The sequence below is a fragment of the Mycteria americana genome, chromosome 2 (assembly GCF_035582795.1).
Source record: "Mycteria americana isolate JAX WOST 10 ecotype Jacksonville Zoo and Gardens chromosome 2, USCA_MyAme_1.0, whole genome shotgun sequence".
Taxonomy (NCBI): Eukaryota; Metazoa; Chordata; class Aves; order Ciconiiformes; family Ciconiidae; genus Mycteria; species Mycteria americana.
Window position 1 is genome coordinate 175,092,407 of NC_134366.1, and position 19,865 is coordinate 175,112,271.

The following is a 19,865-nucleotide window of genomic DNA, read 5'->3' on the forward strand; positions in this document are numbered from 1 at the left end:
CATAGACACCCCTCGCTATGGGGTGCCCCATAGCCGCCCTTCCCCGTGGGTGCTCCAAAACCGAACCCCAGCACGTGGGGTGCCCCATAGCAACCCACTTTCCCCATGGGGTGTCCCACCCTCCTCGCCCCCACACCGTCCCTGACCCACGGCGTGCCCCACACATTGTCTCCCGGAGCGCCGTGGGTCCCAGCCCCACACATCCCCTTCCGGGGTGCTGTGGGTCCCACCCCGCTCTCCCCACGGAGAAGCGGGGCACCCCGGGGTGCCGTGGGTCCCACCCCATTCACACCCTTATCCGCCCCCCATGCAGCGTGGGGCAGTGCTGGCCGTGGGGCCACCGCGACCACCCCCCCCACCCCCTCCCCAGCCCCACAGCGCCGTGGGGCTCAGCCCCCCCCTCCCCCTTCCATAGCAGCCCCCCGCCCTACCCGACCCCATCCCGTGTGCCCCACGGCACCCCGGGGCACCGGCCCCACGGCGGCTCACCTGCGTCCGTGGGGTGGGGTGGGGAGGGGGGGGGGCTGCTGTGGGGCAGGAGCGGGGGGGCGTCACCGCCGCGGCCTGACCTTTGCGAGCAGCTGCCTGCCGGGTCCCTAAATAGAAGCGGGTGCAGGCAGCTGCCTGCGCTGCCCTGCCTGCCCCGACCCCAACCCCGCGCCGTGGGGCGCAGGGCGGCAGGGAGGGGGGGACACGGCTGGGGGGGGGAGGGGGGGGGGCGGGGGAAGGCACAGGCAGCGCCACGTCCTGCCGGCACCCTGCCTGCACCCTGCCTGCGCCCTGCCTGCGCCCTGCCGGCGCCCAGGGACCCTTGGCGGAGGGAGGGGAAGCAAGGAGGGGGCTATTTTTACCGCGGCGTCTCGGAGAGAGGTGACGCCGTACGCGGCACGGGGACAAGGACGCGGTGACCTGCGGGGGGGAGGCGGGGGTCCCCGGCACGGCACGGAGACGGGGTGCTGCAAAAACCACGCGGTTTTGATTTCGGCAGGAAAAAAAACAAACAAACAAACAAAAAAAAAACCAAAAAAACCCCCACACGCACGTTTTAGGGGACAAAAGAGTCAGAAAAAGGCAAGTGCCACGCCCAGCCGCGCCGGCGGCACACCGGCGGCACGCCGGCGGCGAGGGGAGCGGTGGGAGGCAGGAGCGTGGGTGCCGGGCGCTGCGCCCACGGGTGCCGCAGCCGCTCACATCACCTTACAGCAGCGCTGCTTCTCGGCCGGGGCCTCCTCGGCCGGAGCCGTCAGCTTGAGGAGGGGGGGGTCGCCGGCGCCGCCGGCGGGTGCCGGTGCCGGAGGGGGACCCGGGCTCCCCCCGATGGGGTGCTCCTGGGGGTGTGGGTGCTCCTCGGGGCGCGGGCGGTGGAGTTTGGCGGCGGCTCGGTGCCGTTTGAGGTCGGCCAGGGTGTGGTGGGCTTTTTCCCGTGCCGGATCCATCGCCGGATCGACCGCGGCGCCGCCGCCGCCGCCGCGCTCCGGCTTTATGGAATCGAGGGCCGTGCCGTTACGCTGCGGCGGCGGCTCGGGGGGTTCCTCCGGTGCCGATCCCGCGGGATCCTGGCGGGAAAAGAGGGACGCCGCGTCACGGCGCCGGCAACGCCGCGGGGGGGGATCTTCACCCAAATCTCCCGGCGACTCACGGCCAAGCGGCGGCGGAGCTCGGCGTCCGTCTGCCGGTCCTCGTCCTCGCTGTCGCGGTGCTCGGCGCGCTGCCAGACGATGGCTTCCCGCTCGTGTTCCTTCCGGTAAAGGTTGGTGCGCTCCGACACGCTCACCCGCCGCACCACCTTCCTGGGGAGGAGATTTTGGGGAAGGGGTTCAGCGGAGAAACCCTTAAAACCCTTTACGGTTACGGCTACGCCGGCACGGCGCCGGCGAGGTTTTCCCCGGCCTTACCCGCGGCTGCCGGCGCTGGAGGTGCGACGCTGGAGCAAGGATTTGTGTTTCTCGTGGGATTTCATGACGGCGGCGTGTTTGTGTTTCAGCTCCAGGAGCTTGGCCCGCACCTCCTCGTCCCCGCAGACGTCTGCGGCGAGGACGGCGGCGTCACCCGTACCCCGAAAAACCTCCGCGGCGCCTCCCGGCGCCGAGAACCGCCCCCCCGCAACCGAAAAACTCACCCAAAGGGGTCTCGTCCAGCACCGATTTCCCCTCGAGGTCGGCGCCGTGAGCCACCAGCAGCTCCACCAGCTGCACCTGGGCCGGCAGCGGGACGGGCGGGCGGTGAGGGACGGCAAAATCCGGCAGGGATCGCCCGCCCCGCCCGCACCTACCTGTCCCCAACAAGCGGCGGCGTGGAGGGGCTCCCAACCGTCCTCGTCCTTGGCGTCGATGCCGGCCCGGTGCTCCAGCAGCAGCTCGGCCGCCTCGGCGTAACCGTTGGCCGCCGCGATGTGCAGCTGCCGGGGACGGGGAGACGGTTGGGGACGGCTCGGCCGTCGGCGTCTCACCCCTCCACCGGTGTCACCCCCGCTTCTGCCCGGCCTACCAACGTGGCACCGTGTCCCCGCGGCACATCCAGGTCGGCTCCCGCCCGTACCAGCTGCCGGATCTCCCGCACCATGTCGCGCTCGGTGGCGGCGCGAGCCTCCTCGATCTTCTCCTGGGTGATGCCTGCCGCAGGGAGAAGGGTGACGGGGGGGACGCCGGGCCCGGCCCGCCGCCCTGCCAGATTCCCGCCTCCAGCCGGGAGCCGGCCACGGTTTGCCGGCACCGCGCCGGGACGGCGAACCTCACCCTGCTCCGCCATGGCGGTCTCGATGCGGTCGAGGGTCACCTCGTCCTCGCACAGGTCGTACGGCATGTTCCCGTCCGAGTTGACGGCGAGGAGGTCGGCGCCGCTGTTTCGGGGAGGGGCACGGCGGTCAGGGGAACCGCGGTGCCCGTCCCCAGCCCGGTGACCCTCCCCGGTTGTGCCGCCGTACCGTTGGATGAGGAGCTGGACCAGGCGGAGGTGGCCGCAGGTGGCGGCGGCGTGGAGCGGCGTCCAGAGCTCGCTGTCGCGGGCGTTGACGTCGGCACCGGCTTCCAGCAGCACCGTCACCACGTCACCGTAGTCGTCGATGCAGCACTGGGAGGGAGAAAGCGCCGGCGGCTACGTGGTGCGGTATCGGGGAACGCCGCCCCGCTCCGAAGCGCCCCAAAATCTCCCGGGGACGACGCCGGGACGGATTCGGACACCGCGGAGGGACGGAGCCGGCACCGGGATCCCCGCGCGGCCCCAACCGGCTGGAGGGAAGCGATTCCCCGGCGGGGGCTTCAGCGGGCCGGCACCGGCACGCGCCGCAGCTCGATGCCGGGTGGGTTCGGTCGCGTTGGGCGATGCCGGAGGCGTGCGACGCTTAACGCCGTGCAGCGGACCAGCGGGTGAGCGCCGGCCCGGCACAACCGTGCCAGCCCCTGGCACAGCGACGGCTCGGCGCGGCAGCCGGCACGTCCCACCACGCTCGGCGCTGGCCACGCCGGGGTCCGGCACCACCAGACAGAACCGGTTAACGGGACGGAAAGGACGGAGGGAGAGAAGGAAGGAGAAGCCGGCGCTGCCGTAACGGTGCCGGCGCGGCGTACCTGGTGCAGCGCGGTGAGACCGTCCTCGTTGCAGAGGTCGGGGCTGACGCCGCTCTGCAGGAAGTGCCGGACTGCGGAGAAAGCGGCTTTTAAGGAGGGTCCCGGCGGCTCCGCCGGCAGCTGCCTGCGCCTCGGAGCATCCCACCGGCGTCAGACCCGGCGCCGGCGCTTTGGCCGAGACTTCGGACTCGCCACGTCCAAAGTCCCGCCACGCCGATGCCAAACGCCCGGCTACCTCCGGGCGCCCGGTGCCAAGCGGGATCTGGGATGCCGTGTGCCGTAGCCGGATTTACGGACGCCGGCTACGAGCTGCCGGCTCGTTTTCAGGGAAATTTAGAAGCGAAATCGGGATTTGGGGCTGATTTTTAACGCCAAAACTGTCGGATTTGGGGTTTGAGGGCTTCCAGGCGTCCAAGAGCCCCGCCGTCCCCACCGCCGGCACCCACCTTCCTCGGCGTCGTGCCGGGCGGCCGCCTCCAGCAGCCGGACGCTGGCGGGGAACGTCACCCTCTTCCTCCTCCCCCTCTTCCTCTCGGCTCCGACCTTCATCCCCTGCGTCTCCTTCTCCGTCTGCGCCCATTTCTTCAGCTGCTGGGCCCGGCGTTTCTGAGCGTGTTTCAGCCGCTCCGGCGTGCTCAGCCGCGCCACCGCCGGCATCTCGGCCAGCAGCTCCGCGTGCTCGGCCATGGCGAGGAGCTTTGCCGGAGAACGGAGCGTATCCCACCGGGAACGGGGTACGGAGCCGCCGGCTCCCCCACCAGCATCACCCGCGGCCCCTCGGAGCGGGGAGGGGTTCGGTTTATCCCTGTATCCCGGTGCTTTGCCGGAGCTTCACCGCAGGCTCCGGAGACAGGGATCGGCGTTTCGGAACCATCTCCCCAATCCAGATTTTTAGCACCAAAAATCGCCGGCGGCGGGAGGTCGGAGAGTCCCGTTAAACCTCGGGGGGGGCGATCCCCCCCCGGCACCGCGCCTTCACCGGCGGTTTGGGATGGAGCCGGCCGGTGACACCGGATCCGAAGGCACGGAGGAGCGAGGCGGGAGGAGAAATCTCGTCAGTCCGATCCCCGACGCTCGTTTGCCACCTAATTATCCTGACGAGCTTTTGCCTTCCCGCCCCCCGGAAACGTTTGCCGGTCATTCAGCAGCCGCCACCGCTCCGGTCTCACCGAGGAGCCGATAGCCCGGCTCGGAAAGCTGCCGATGGGCAGAGGTACAGGCAGCGCAGCCGGAATCTCCGGCACCGGCCGGCGGCCCGTGGTTATCTCCTGCCGGGGTATCGCCGTGCCGGGGGTGGCGGCTTCACCCAGCCGCAGTGGGATGAGCTTCACGCGGCGGCCGGAATCCTACGGGAAAAAGGCAAAGAAATCATTAAAGGACGGGGAGAGGCTCGGCACAGCCCGGCTTTGCCGGCAAGAGCCGTACCGCGCCCAACCCACCGCCGGTTTTGCCGTCTTCCTAATCCGGGATTAACCTACAATCCAAGTTGAAACGAATTCCCCCGAGCTCCGGCCGAGGAGCCGCCCTCGCCGAAGCCGCCGCGCCCCGGTGAGCACCGGCAGGGACGGCACACCGGTAACCTTGAGGGGTCGCCCGGTGTTTCGCCTCACCGGGAAAAAACGCCGATTCTCCACCAGCCGAGGGATTCCGGCACGTCCCGGCTGGAGCAGCCGTGCCGGGGCCTGCCGGTTCGGCACGGTTAAACCGGGAGAGCGGCAGCCGAGTGCCTCGCCCCCACGCCGGCATGGCCCGGCAGGCAGGGCGGGCCCCGCCGGCAGGAGGGACAGGCAGGAAAGGGCAGATTCCGGCAGAGCCAGCGCCCTGCGGTCCCCAAACCGGGTTTCCCCTGTGAGTCGCCGCGACTTCACCGGGCAAAGTCCGGCCGGGGAAAAAGAAAAAATTCCTGCGGCTTAATCCCGGCGTAAATCCCCCAGGAACGCCGACGCCAAATCCTCCCGAAGTCGGCGTGCGATCGAAGAGGGGGATCGCCCCCGCACCGCGATCGCCGCAGCCTCTCGCTCCGTCCATCCCGTAACCCTCCCGGGCCACGGTTTCACCGCGGGCGAGCGCTGGCAGAAAACCGGAGCCGGCATCTTCGGCGCGGCTCAACCCCCTCGACGGGAGCACGGATCCATCCCCAAATCCCTCCCCAAAAGCCCCAAATTACGGAGCCCGCGTGCCGGAAGATGCCGGAAAGCGGCCTCGCCCTCGGTCGAGCGGCCGGCCGGCGGCTCCCTCGTTAGCCGGCGGCTCCCTCGTTAGCTCGGTCCTTCCCCGCTTCTTTCCGTCCCCCTAAAAACAAAACCCCGCACCCCCATATTTTATCCGTTGACGTAAAAGCGTCCGGTTCCCCGCCGAGCCGAGGGCCCGGCCAAGCTCCGGCGGGCCCCCGGGGTGGGGGGACCCCCCCGAGTCCCCCCTTCCCTGGGGACACATGGGGGGGGGGGGGGGGGGGCTTTGGGTGCTGGCAGGGGTCCCCCCCACCCCTCGACACCCAGCCCAGGGGCGTCGTCACCCCGGGGGGGCCCCACACACCCGGCCCAACCCCCCCCCCCCAAACACTCGGGGGGCTCAGGTACCCCCGGACGTGGCCTGAAAGCCTGGGGGGCGTCCCCAGGGACCCCCCAGGGGGACCCCCCTGTCCCCAAGGCTGGGGGGGGGGGGGGCTGTCCCCAGGGACCCCCCAAGGGGACCCCCCCTGTCCCCAAGGCTGGGGGGGGGGGTGTCTGTCCCCAGGACCCCCCAAGGGGACCCCCCTGTCCCCAAGGCCTGGGGGGGCCTCTCCCCCGGGCCCCCCCCTGTCCCCAAGGCGGGGGGCTGTCCCCAGGCTGCCCCCCCCATGTCCCCTGAGGAGGTGTCCCCAAAAAAGGACCCCCACGCCCCTGGGGAGGGGGAGGGGACCCTCAGGGCCACCCGCGGGGACCCCCCACGGCCCCGGGCCCGTCCCCACGGGCCCCCCCCGCGCCCGGGCGAGGGGACCCCACGCCCCGGGGCCCGTCCCCAGGGGACCCCCACGGCCCCGGCCGCGCCCCGGGCTCCCCCCCCGAGGACACCCCGCCCCCGGGTCCTCCCCCGGCCCCGGCCCCGGTCCCCCCGCCCGTACCTGCCCGCTCCCGGCGCCGCGGCCCTGCCCGCTGGGAGCCGCTGCTCGGGGCGGGGCCGCCGCTCGCCATGGCAACCGGCCACGCTTCCGGCGACGCCGGAAGTGGGCGGGGCTACTCGCGGAAGAGGCGGAGCCTCGGCGCCATGAGAGGAGTGGCAGAGCGGGCGGGGGCGGGCGGCCACTCCCAAGATGGCGGCCGAAAGGGGGCGGGGAGGAGAGCGGGCGCGGCGGCGCCCCCTGGCGGGCGGAGGGCCGCCACCGCACCCCGGGGTCAGCGGGGTCAGCGGGGTCAGCGTCCCCCGGGGCATCGGGGTCACCCCGGGACCCCCCGTGTCCCCAGCCCCATCCCTGCCCCGGCCGAGGGGCCAGGGGAGCCCCCAGCTGCATCCTGTCCCCAGCCCGTCCCCGTGTCCCCAAACCCCGTCCATGTCCCCACCCCCTGTCCCGTGTCCCCACCCCCTGTCCCCACCCCCTGTCCCGTGTCCCCAAACCCCGTCCCATGTCCCCACCCCCTGTCCCGTGTCCCCAAGCCCCGTCCCCTGTCCCCACCCCGTCCCCGTGTCCCCACCCCCTGTCCCGTGTCCCCACCCCCTGTCCCGTGTCCCCAAGCCCCGTCCCCTGTCCCCACCCCGTCCCCGTGTCCCCACCCCCTGTCCCATGTCCCCACCCCCTGTCCCCAAACCTTGTCCCCACCCCGTCCCCGTGTCCCCAAACCCCATCCCATGTCCCCAAACCCTGTCCCCACCCCATCCCTGTGTCCCCACCCCCTGTCCCCGTGTCCCCAAGCCCCGTCCCATGTCCCCACCCCCTGTCCCCAGCCCCTGTCCCCGTGTCCCCAAAACCCGTCCCATGTCCCCGTCCCTGTCCCCACCCCTTGCCGCATGTCCCCACCCCCTGTCCCCAAACCCTGTCCCATGTCCCCACCCCCTGTCCCGTGTCCCCAAGCCCCGTCCCCCTGTCCCCACCCCCTGTCCCCTGTCCCCAGGCCCCGTCTGGTGTCCCTGCCCCCGGTCCTGTGTCCCCACCCCCCGTCCCCGTGTCCCTGCCCGGGGTGGGGACACGGGACGGGGCTTGGGGACATGGGACGGGGTTTGGGGACAAAGGACGGGGAGTGGGGACATGGCACAGGGCTTGGGACACGGGAGGGGGGCGGGGTCACGGGACGGTGTTTAGGGACACGGGGACACGGGGCCAGGGCCAGGGGACAGGGGGTGGGCTCAGGGATGGGGACACCGACCCCAGGGCCAGGGGACACCAGCAGCGACACCGTGGGGCCCTGTCCCCCCCCCGGGTGTCCCTGTCCCCCCCCCCGGGTGCCCTGGGGAGGGGACACACCCCTTCACCCACGGGTGACACTTTGGGGACACGCCTGGGACCCCAGGGTGACACCAGACCCGGGCACAGCCCCCCACCCCCCCGTGTCTGTGTCCCCCCCCTCCACGCCGTGGGGTCCCCTCGCCCACCCGTGTCCCCCCCCAAGGGCCACCTGCCCCCCCCCCCAGGGTGCCCTGGCCCTGGGGCCACCGCTGCCCACGGGGGTCCCCACGGGTGCCCCCCCCCCCGGTTTTGGGGGGGCTCAGGGTGTCTGAGGGCCCCCCCACAAGCGGGGGTCCCCCCACGCGGGGGGGGGCAGGCACCCAGCACCCCACGGCTCCGACTCAGCACCTTTATTGGCAGGGCCCCACATTTTGGGGGGGCCCAGCCCCCCATCTCCAGCGTGGGGCACCCCCCACCCTGGGGCGCAGGGGGGACCCCCCCCCAGCTGTGCCCAGTCCTGGGGTGCAGGGAGGGGGGGGTAGGGCCCCCCCCTAAAGTGGGGTGCGGGTGGAAAGGGGGTGCCCCCCCCCAGGGGTCTCATCCCGGGGTCCCCCCCCGCCCCCTCAGCACCCAAAGGGGCTCAGGGATGGGGGGGGGGCCCAGGGGTCCCAGACACCCCCCCCCCCAGCAGCACCCCCATCCTGAGGGGACCCCCCCAGCCCGGGGACCCCCAGTTCCAGGGACCCCCACCCAAGGGACCCCCCCCAAACCGGGGGCCCCCCCAACCCCAGCTGCCCCCCAGCCCTGCCCCAGCCCCAGGGACCCCCGGCCCCAAGGGGCCCCCCAACCCGAGGGGACCCCCCCCACCCCGGGACCCCCACCCCAGGGACCCCAATTCCGAGAGAACCCCCCCAACCCAAGGACTCCCATCCCCAAGGGACCCCACACCCCAGTGCTCCCAGTGCAGCCCAGTGCCACACCCCAGTGCTCCCAGTCCAGCCCAGTCTCCAGCCCTGCTCCTTTGTGCTCCCAGTCCAGCCCAGTCACACACCCCAGTGCTCCCAGTCCAGCCCAGCCCCCTGGCACAGCTCCCCAGTGCTCCCAGTACAGCCCAGTCCCGCTCCCCAGTGCTCCCAGTACAGCACAGTTCCTCAGCCCTGCTCCTTTGTGCTCCCAGTGCAGCCCAGTCCTCCCGCATGGCACCCTGGCACCCAGTGCTCCAGTCCAGCCCAGCCCCCTGGCATGGCACCCTGGCACCCCAGTGCTCCCAGTACAGTCCAGTATAGCCCAGCCCTGCACCCCAGAGCTCCCAGTCCAGCCCAGTCCCCACTCCCTCACCCCAGTCCTCCACCCAGTGCTCCCAGTCCCCCCTCAGCGCTCCCAGTCCCCCACCCAGCGCTCCCCTCCAGTACTCCCAGTCCCCCCCAGTCCCCCCCCCAGCGCTCCCAGTCCCCCCCAGTGCTCCCAGTCCCCCCAGTCCCCCACCCCAGCCCCGGCCCCACGCCCGTTCCCTTCTCAGCGCAGCCCCGACGGGGCGGGCGGCGGGTCCGGGCTGCCGGCGGGGCCCCGGAGGGGGGGGGGATTGGGGTCCCGGGGGGGGGGTGGGGACCCCGGGGGTCCCGGGGGGGGTGGGGGGTCCCGGGGGTGCCGGCGGTACCGGTACCGCTGCCGCCCCGCCCGCCCCGCCGCCATCGCCACCGCTCGGGCCGGTTCGGCTCCGCTCGGCTCTGCCCGTCCCGTCCCGGCTCGGTTCGGCTCCGCTCGGGCTCGTTCGGCTCCGCTCGGGCCGGCTCGGTCCCGCTCGGGCTCGTTCGGCTCCGCTCGGGCCGGTTCGGCTCCGCTCGGGCCGGTTCGGTCCCGCTCGGCTCTGCCCGTCCCGTCCCGTCCCGTCCCGTCCCGTCCCGCCCGGGCTCTGCCGGGCCCGGTGGAGCTGAGCCCGGCTCAGCCCGGTTCGGCTCTGCCAGGCCCGGTTCAGCCCGGCCCGGCCCGGCCCCGCCCGCCCCGTCTGGTCCCCCCGGGGCACCGACACGGAGGCGCCGGGTCGGGCCGGGCTTTATCAGGGGCCGAGACCCCCCGGGGCGGGCGGGGGCTGGCACGGGGGAGCCGGGGGGGCCGAACCCGGGGGGATTCGGGGGGTCCCGGGGCAGGTGGGGGGCAGAGCCCCGGGGGGGGGTTCGGGGGTCCCGCGGGGGCGTTGGGGGGTCCCCGGGGGGATTGGGGGACAGAGCCCCGGGGGATTCGGGGGTCCCGGGGGGGGATTTGGGGGTCCCGGGGCAGTTGGGGGGGTACAGGCTTGGAGGGTTCCGGGGCAGGTGGGGGGCAGAGCCCCGGGGGGGGATCGGGGGTCCCGGGGGGGCGTTGGGGGGTCCCGGGGCAGGTGGGGGGGCAGAGCCCCGGGGGGGGATCGGGGGTCCCGGGGGGGCGTTGGGGGGTCCCGGGGCAGGTGGGGGGGCAGAGCCCCGGGGGGGGATCGGGGGTCCCGGGGGGGCGTTGGGGGGTCCCGGGGCAGGTGGGGGGTCCCGGGGACCGGCGCCCACCCCCTAGGACCACCAGTGCCCCCAGCCCCATGAGCCCCAGTCCCAGTGCTCCCAGTGCCCCCAGCCCTGGAGAACCCCGGCCTCCTCCCCCCCTCCCATCCCCCCCCTCCCCCCGGTGCCCCCTCCCCCACCCCCGGTGTCGCCCGCTCTTTGTTGTGCAAAGGCCCCGGTGCCGCCAGCCCGGCCCCGCCGCGGGGGAACGGGGGTGGGGGGGCACCGGGGGGGGGGGATGGGGGCGCGGGGGATGGGGGGCACATGGCAGGAGCAGGGCGGGGGCACAGCCCCCCGGGTGTCCCAGGACACTGGGGGGAGGCCGCCCCCCCCCCCGCGTGGGCTTTGCGGAGGGGGGGGGTCACCCACCCCCGTGTCCCCCCCCCCATGACACACACACCAGTGCCACCAGTGCCACCAGCTGCTCTTTATTGGGTCCCATCCGGGGTGGGGGGCACAGGGGTGTCCCCAAGGGGGGGGTGGGGAGGGGGTGCTGGGGGTGACACGGGGGGGGGGGGTGACACGGGGTGTGACAGGGACGTGGCGTGGGGGGGGGGCGGACGACACGGCGTGGGTGCATGGGTGCTGGGGGGGTGGGGGTCACTTCTGGGTGCTGAGGGGGCCGGATGGTGCGGGGGGGGGGGGGGTCCAGCTGCCACCCTGCCCCCCCGGGGGGGTCAGAGCCCCCCAAATCTCGAGGTGGGGGAGGGGTGCTAGCCGTGCAGCGTGGGGTGCACGATGTCCCCGGGGTGGCTCAGCCAGACGTCGAAGATGCTTTTATTGGGGGGCATGGCCTGCACCCCCCCCTCGGGCTCGGGGGGGGGCCCTGGGGGTGGGGGGGGCCCGGGGGGCAGCACCCCCCAGCGCAGGGCGAGGAAGGGGGCCCCGCTCGGGGGGGCCACGGCGTTGGGGGCCACGGCGGTGCTGTAGGAAGTGGGGAGCTGCCCCCAGGCCGGAGGGGGGGGGGCGGCGTGGGGACCCCCCCGGGGGTCAGCAACGGGGAGAGCGGACCCCCCCAACTGCCCAATTTGGGGGGGAGCCGGAGGGGGGGGCACCCAGGGGGGCGTCGGCGGGGTGGCGAGGTGGAGGATGGGCGCGGACCCCCATAAATTGGCCGGGGGGGGGGTCCGCAGGTACCGGCGGAGGGGGGGTCCCCGATTTGTCCGGGGGGTCCCCCCTTTCCGGGGAATCCCTGAGCAGGGAAGCGATGGAGAAGCCGCCGCCGTCACGGGGACGACGGGGAGGGGGGGCCGGGGGGGCCGGGGGGTTGGGGACCCCGCAGCTGTAGGGGTGACCCCGTAGGACGAAGGGGGCCAGGTCCCGGGCGAAGGTGGTGGCCCCCCCCCGCGCCACCGCCGTGTTCTGCAGCCGGAGGGCGGCGGGGGGGATGCGGCTCACGTCCACCGTCCAGTAGTTGCCCTTGGCCTTGGGCTTGGCCGGGTCCTTCAGCACCTGCGGGGGGGGGGGGCACGGCCCGGGCTGGCACCCCCCCACTCGTGGCTGCACCCCCCCACTCGTGGCTGCACCCCGGGGGAGGGGCACCCGGACCCCCCCCCCCCCCCTCCGGAGCAGCACCCCGAGCCCTGCAGACCCAAAGCATCCCCCCCTTTGATGGGGCACACACACACCCCCCCCTCAAACCAGGACCCCCCCATCCCAAGGGACCCCCGTGCTGAGAGGACCCCCCCACCCCGGGGACCCCCACCCCCAGCTGCCCCCCCACACACACGGAGCCACCCCCCCCAAGGACCCCCATCCCCAAGGGACCCCCCCTATCCCAGCCCTGCCACCCCCGGGGGACCCCCCCCTCGGGGACCCCCCCCACCCCATCTGCCCCCCGGTCCGGGGACCCCCATCCCAATGGACCCCCCCATCCCGAGGGGACCCCCCCACATCCCCCAGGGCCCCCCCACCCCCATTTGCCCCCCAGCCCTGCCCCACCCCCAGGGCCCCCAACCCCCAGGGCCCCCCCCCCATCCCGAGGGGACCCCCCCCCCCACCCCGGGGCCCCCCCCGCGCCCCCCACCTTGGCGAAGCAGGGGTTGGAGGAGAGGTTGTGGCGCACGGAGTCCTTCCAGCCCTGGTAGCCCCCCCCGAAGGAGGGGAAGAGGCTGCGGATCCCCTGGATGATCTGGGGGGGGCCGCGTCAGGGGGGGCCTAACACCCCCCAACACCCCCACACCCCCCCCAGCCCCCCACACCCCCCCCAGGGCTGGATCCGCGCCCCCCCCCCCCCCCCCGCCAACCCCCGCCCCCCCCGTGGCACCCCCCCACACGCACACAGCGGGACCCCCCCCCCCCCGCACCCTGGGCCCCCCCCCCCCTTCCGCGCTGCCCCCCCCCGGTGTCCCCCCGGGCCCAGGCTGCGACACCCCGGGGGGCGTGGGGGGAGGGGGGCCGTCGCCACAGCGTGCGGGTGGGGGGAGGGGAGGCGGCCCGATAGAGGCGACAGAGGCGACAGAGGCGACAGACCCCCCGGCGCCGCCAGGGCCGCCCCCCGCCGGGCGGGACCCCCCCCCCCCCTAAAAAAACCGGCGGGAAGCGGCGCAGCCCCGACGGGGCGGGCGGGCGGGGAGAGAGGGGGGTCCCGGGGGTCCCGGGGGTGCCAGGGGTGCCGGGGGGGGCTCGGGGGTCCCGGGGGGGGTCGTGGTCCCGTAGCTGGAGGGGCCCGGGGGTGGGGGGAGGGGTCCCCGGGGGTCCCGGGAGGGGGTAGGGGGGCTCGGGGGGCCCGGGTCTCGGGGGGGGGGAGGGATGGCGAGGAGGGGGGGTCCCGGGGGGGGGCGTGGGTCGGGGGGGTCCCGCGGTCCCGTACCTGGGGGGGGTCCCGGGGGTGCCGGGAGTCTCGGGAGGGGGGCTCGGGGGGTTACGTGGGTGCCGGGATGGGGGTGCCGGGGGGATGGGGGGGGGCTCGGGGGTCCCGGGACGGGGGTGCGGAGCGGGGGGAGCCGGGGGAGGAGTGGGTTGGGGGGTCCCGGGGGGTCCCGGGGACGGCGGGAGGGGGGACAGGGGGGGTCGGGGGTGCCGGGACGGGGGTGCGGAGGTGGGGGGACCCGCGGGGGCGGTGGTCCCGGGGTGGGTGGGGGGTGCCGGGGGGGGGTGCGAGGACCCCGGGGGTTGGGGGGGGTCCCGGGGGTCCCGGGGGTCCCGGGGGCCGGTACCTGGGCGAGCTTGAGGCGGCGGCCGGGGGCGGCGCGGATGACGAGGGCGATGAGCGCCAGGTAGGAGTAGGGCGGCTTGGGGTGGCGGCGGTACCGGTACCGCTGCGGGGGGGCCATGGCGGGGAGCGGCGGGAGGGGCGGGGCTTTATGGGCAGGGGGCGGGGCGGGGGCGGGGCTTTGTGGGGCGGGGCGGGGCGGGGCAGGGGGTGGGGTGGGGTGGGGTGGGGTGGGGTGGGATGGGATGGGATGGGATGGGATGGGATGGGATGGGATGGGATGGGGATGGGATGGGATGGGGATGGGGGTGGGGATGGGATGGGATGGGATGGGGATGGGATGGATGGGATGGGATGGGATGGGCATGGGATGGGGATGGGATGGGATGGGATGGGATGGGATGGAGATGGGATGGGATGGGGATGGGGGTGGGGATGGGATGGGATGGGATGGGATGGATGGGATGGGATGGGATGGGATGGGATGGATGGGATGGGATGGGATGGGATGGGATGGGATGGGATGGGATGGGATGGGGATGGGATGGGGATGGGATGGGGATGGATGGGATGGGATGGGGATGGGATGGGATGGGATGGGGATGGATGGGGATGGGATGGGATGGATGGGATGGGATGGGATGGGATGGGATGGGATGGATGGGATGGGATGGGATGGATGGGATGGGCATGGGATGGGATGGGATGGGATGGGATGGGATGGATGGGATGGGCATGGGATGGGGATGGGATGGGATGGGATGGGATGGGATGGATGGGATGGGATGGGGATGGGATGGGATGGGATGGGATGGGATGGGGATGGGATGGGATGGGATGGGGATGGGGATGGGATGGGATGGGGATGGGATGGGATGGATGGATGGGATGGGATGGGATGGGGATGGGGATGGGATGGGATGGGATGGGGATGGGATGGGATGGGATGGGATGGGATGGGATGGGATGGGATGGGATGGGATGGGATGGGATGGGATGGGATGGGGATGGGGATGGGATGGGATGGGATGGGATGGGATGGGGATGGGGATGGGATGGATGGGGATGGGATGGGATGGGATGGGATGGGGATGGGATGGGGATGGGATGGGTTGGGATGGGATGGGATGGGATGGGATGGGATGGGATGGGGATGGGATGGGGATGGGATGGGGATGGGATGGGATGGGATGGATGGGATGGGATGGGATGGGATGGGATGGGATGGATGGGATGGGATGGGATGGGATGGGATGGGGATGGGATGGGGATGGGATGGGATGGGATGGATGGGATGGGATGGGATGGGGATGGGATGGGATGGGATGGGATGGGATGGGATGGATGGGATGGGATGGGATGGGATGGGATGGATGGGATGGGATGGGGATGGGGATGGGATGGGATGGGATGGGATGGATGGGATGGATGGGATGGGATGGGGATGGGATGGGATGGGGATGGGATGGATGGGATGGGATGGGATGGGATGGGATGGGGATGGGATGGGATGGGATGGATGGGATGGGATGGGATGGGGATGGGGATGGGATGGGATGGGGATGGGATGGGATGGGATGGGATGGGGATGGGATGGGATGGGGATGGGGATGGGATGGGATGGGGATGGGATGGGGATGGGATGGGATGGGATGGGATGGGATGGGATGGGGATGGATGGGGATGGGATGGGATGGGATGGGGATGGGATGGGATGGGATGGGATGGGATGGGATGGATGGGATGGGATGGATGGGATGGGATGGGATGGGGATGGGATGGGATGGGGATGGGATGGGGATGGGATGGGGATGGGATGGGATGGGGATGGGATGGGATGGGATGGGATGGGATGGGATGGGGATGGGATGGGATGGGATGGGATGGGATGGGGATGGGATGGGATGGGATGGGATGGGGATGGGATGGGGATGGGATGGGGATGGGATGGGATGGGATGGATGGGATGGGATGGGATGGGATGGGATGGGATGGGATGGGATGGGATGGATGGGGATGGGATGGGATGGGATGGGGATGGGATGGGATGGGGATGGGATGGGGATGGGATGGATGGGATGGGAGGGATGGGGATGGGATGGGATGGGGATGGGATGGATGGGATGGGATGGGATGGGATGGGATGGGATGGATGGGATGGGATGGGATGGGATTGGGATGGGATGGGATGGGATGGGATGGGATGTGGGATGGGATGGGATGGGATGGGATGGGATGGGATGGGATGGGATGGGATGGGATGGGATGGGATGGGATGGGATGGGATGGGATGGGATGGGATGGGATGGGATGGGATGGGATGGGATGGGATGGGATGGATGGGATGGGATGGGATGGGATGGGATGGGGATGGGATGGGATGGGATGGGATGGGATGGATGGATGGGATGGATGGGATGGGATGGGATGGGATGGGATGGGATGGGATGGGATGGGATGGGATGGGATGGGATGGGATGGGATGGGATGGGATGGGATGGGGATGGGATGGGATGGGATGGGATGGGATGGGATGGGATGGGATGGGGATGGGGATGGGATGGGATGGGATGGGATGGGATGGGAGATGGGATGGGATGGGATGGGGATGGGATGGATGGGATGGGATGGGATGGGATGGGATGGGATGGGATGGATGGGATGGGATGGGATGGGATGGGATGGGATGGGGATGGGATGGATGGGATGGGATGGGATGGGATGGGATGGGATGGGATGGGATGGGATGGGGATGGGATGGGGATGGGATGGGATGGGATGGGATGGGGATGGGGATGGGATGGGATGGGGATGGGATGGATGGGATGGGATGGGGGATGGGATGGGGATGGGATGGGATGGGATGGGATGGGATGGGATGGGATGGGATGGGATGGGATGGGATGGGATGGGATGGGATGGATGGGATGGGATGGGGATGGGATGGGATGGGATGGGATGGGATGGGATGGATGGGATGGGGGATGGGATGGGATGGGATGGGATGGGATGGGATGGGGATGGGAGGATGGGGATGGAGGGATGGGGATGGGGATGGGATGGGATGGGATGGGATGGATGGGATGGGATGGGATGGGATGGGATGGGGATGGGATGGGATGGGTGGATGGGATGGGATGGGATGGGATGGGATGGGATGGGATGGGATGGATGGGATGGGATGGGATGGGATGGGATGGGATGGGGATGGGGATGGGATGGGATGGGATGGGATGGGATGGGGATGGGATGGGATGGGGATGGGGATGGGATGGGGATGGATGGGATGGGATGGGATGGGATGGGATGGGATGGGATGGGGATGGGATGGATGGGATGGGATGGGATGGGATGGATGGGATGGGATGGGATGGGTGGATGGGGATGGGATGGATGGGATGGGATGGGATGGGATGGGATGGGATGGGATGGGGATGGGATGGGATGGGATGGGATGGGATGGGGATGGGATGGATGGGATGGGATGGGATGGGGATGGGATGGATGGGATGGGATGGGATGGGATGGGATGGGATGGGGATGGGATGGGATGGGATGGGGATGGGATGGGATGGGATGGGATGGGATGGATGGATGGGATGGGATGGGATGGGATGGGGATGGGATGGGATGGGATGGGATGGGATGGGATGGGATGGGATGGGATGGGATGGGGATGGGATGGGATGGGGATGGGATGGGATGGGATGGGATGGGATGGGATGGGATGGGGATGGGATGGGATGGGATGGGATGGGATGGATGATGGGATGGGATGGGATGGATGGATGGATGGGATGGGGATGGGATGGGATGGGATGGGATGGATGGGATGGGGATGGGATGGGATGGGATGGGGATGGGATGGGGATGGGGATGGGATGGGGATGGGATGGGATGGGATGGGATGGGGATGGGATGGGATGGGGATGGGATGGGATGGGATGGGATGGATGGGATGGGGATGGGATGGGATGGGATGGGATGGGGATGGGATGGGATGGGGATGGGGATGGGATGGGATGGGATGGGGATGGGATGGGATGGGATGGGGATGGGATGGGGATGGGATGGGATGGGATGGGATGGATGGGGATGGGATGGGATGGGATGGGGATGGGATGGGATGGGATGGGATGGGATGGGGATGGGATGGGATGGGATGGGATGGATGGGATGGGTGGATGGGATGGGGATGGGATGGGGATGGGATGGGATGGGATGGGATGGGATGGGATGGGGATGGGATGGATGGGATGGGATGGGATGGGATGGGGATGGGGATGGGATGGGATGGGGATGGGATGGGATGGGATGGTGGGATGGGATGGATGGGATGGATGGGATGGGATGGGATGGGGATGGGATGGGATGGGATGGGATGGGGATGGGATGGGATGGGATGGGATGGGATGGATGGGGATGGGATGGGATGGGATGGGATGGGATGGGATGGGGATGGGATGGGATGGGATGGGATGGGATGGGATGGGATGGATGGGATGGGATGGGATGGATGGGATGGGGATGGGGATGGGGATGGGATGGGATGGGATGGGATGGGATGGATGGGGATGGGATGGGGAGGGATGGGATGGGATGGGATGGGATGGGATGGGATGGATGGGATGGGATGGGGATGGGATGGGGATGGGATGGGATGGGATGGGATGGGATGGATGGGATGGGGGGATGGGATGGGATGGGATGGGGATGGGATGGGGATGGGATGGGATGGGAGGATGGGATGGGATGGGGATGGGATGGGATGGGGATGGGAGGGATGGGGATGGGATGGGGATGGGATGGGATGGGATGGGGATGGGATGGATGGGATGGGATGGGATGGGATGGATGGGATGGGATGGGATGGGATGGGATGGGATGGATGGGATGGGATGGGATGGGGATGGGGATGGGATGGGGATGGGATGGGATGGGATGGGGATGGGATGGGGATGGGATGGGATGGGATGGGATGGGATGGGGATGGGATGGGATGGGGATGGGGATGGGGATGGGATGGATGGGATGGGATGGGGTGGATGGGATGGGGATGGGGATGGGGATGGGATGGGATGGGATGGGATGGATGGGATGGGATGGGGATGGATGGGATGGGGATGGGGATGGGATGGGATGGGATGGGATGGGGATGGGGATGGATGGGATGGGGATGGGATGGGGATGGGGATGGGGATGGGATGGGATGGATGGGATGGGATGGGATGGGATGGGATGGGGATGGGATGGGATGGGATGGATGGGGATGGGGATGGGATGGGATGGGATGGGGATGGGATGGGATGGGATGGGATGGGGATGGGATGGGATGGGATGGGATGGGATGGGGATGGGGATGGGATGGGATGGATGGGATGGGATGGGATGGGATGGGATGGGGATGGGATGGGATGGGATGGGATGGGATGGGATGGGATGGGATGGGATGGATGGGGATGGGGATGGGATGGGATGGGATGGGGATGGGATGGGATGGGATGGGATGGGATGGGATGGGGATGGATGGATGGGATGGGGATGGGATGGGATGGGGATGGGATGGGATGGGATGGGGATGGGGATGGGATGGGATGGGGATGGGATGGGATGGGATGGGGATGGGATGGGATGGGATGGGGATGGGATGGGGATGGGATGGGATGGGATGGGGATGGGATGGGGATGGGATGGGATGGGATGGGATGGGGATGGGATGGGATGGGGATGGGATGGGTGGATGGGATGGGGATGGGATGGGATGGGATGGGATGGGATGGGGATGGGGATGGGATGGGATGGGGATGGGATGGGATGGGATGGGATGGGGATGGGATGGGATGGATGGGATGGGATGGGATGGGATGGGGATGGGATGGGATGGGATGGGGATGGGATGGGGATGGGGATGGGATGGGGATGGGGATGGGATGGGATGGGGATGGGATGGATGGGGATGGGGATGGGATGGGATGGGATGGATGGGGATGGGAGGATGGGGATGGGATGGGATGGGATGGGGATGGGATGGGATGGGATGGATGGATGGGATGGGATGGGGATGGATGGGATGGGATGGGATGGGATGGGATGGGGATGGGATGGGATGGGGATGGGATGGGATGGGATGGGGATGGGGATGGGATGGGATGGGGATGGGGATGGGGATGGGGGGAGGGGTGGATGGGATGGGATGGGGATGGGGATGGGATGGGATGGGATGGGATGGGATGGGGATGGGGATGGGGATGGGATGG

At 70.5% G+C, this 19,865-nt stretch overlaps 2 protein-coding genes across 3 annotated transcripts; both read right to left on the minus strand.

Annotated features, from left to right (window-relative positions):
- Positions 1-1,137: 1,137 nt before the first annotated feature.
- On the minus strand, positions 1,138-5,794 carry PPP1R16A (protein phosphatase 1 regulatory subunit 16A). 2 transcript variants are annotated; one of them, XM_075495412.1, is made up of 11 exons: positions 5,734-5,794; positions 4,013-4,912; positions 3,567-3,637; positions 2,924-3,069; positions 2,736-2,839; positions 2,488-2,612; positions 2,273-2,398; positions 2,120-2,195; positions 1,896-2,025; positions 1,640-1,790; positions 1,138-1,556 (listed from the first exon to the last, which is right to left on the minus strand). In XM_075495412.1, exons 2-11 carry the CDS (start codon positions 4,251-4,253, stop codon positions 1,188-1,190), a joined length of 1,539 nt encoding a protein of 512 aa, XP_075351527.1. In that variant the 5' UTR covers positions 4,254-4,912; positions 5,734-5,794; the 3' UTR covers positions 1,138-1,187. The 2 variants fall into 2 exon arrangements, with proteins under 2 accessions (XP_075351527.1, XP_075351528.1); XM_075495413.1 differs by lacking the exon at positions 5,734-5,794 and adding an exon at positions 5,006-5,026.
- Positions 5,795-11,167: 5,373 nt separating this feature from the next.
- Positions 11,168-13,755, minus strand: FOXH1 (forkhead box H1; the record flags this gene model as incomplete). The annotated part of the gene is given in 4 exon segments (XM_075495486.1): positions 11,168-11,566; positions 11,568-11,906; positions 12,481-12,585; positions 13,613-13,755. Coding segments are annotated over 4 exon segments (986 nt in total), but the record flags the coding sequence as incomplete, so codon positions are not given.
- Positions 13,756-19,865: the final 6,110 nt, after the last annotated feature.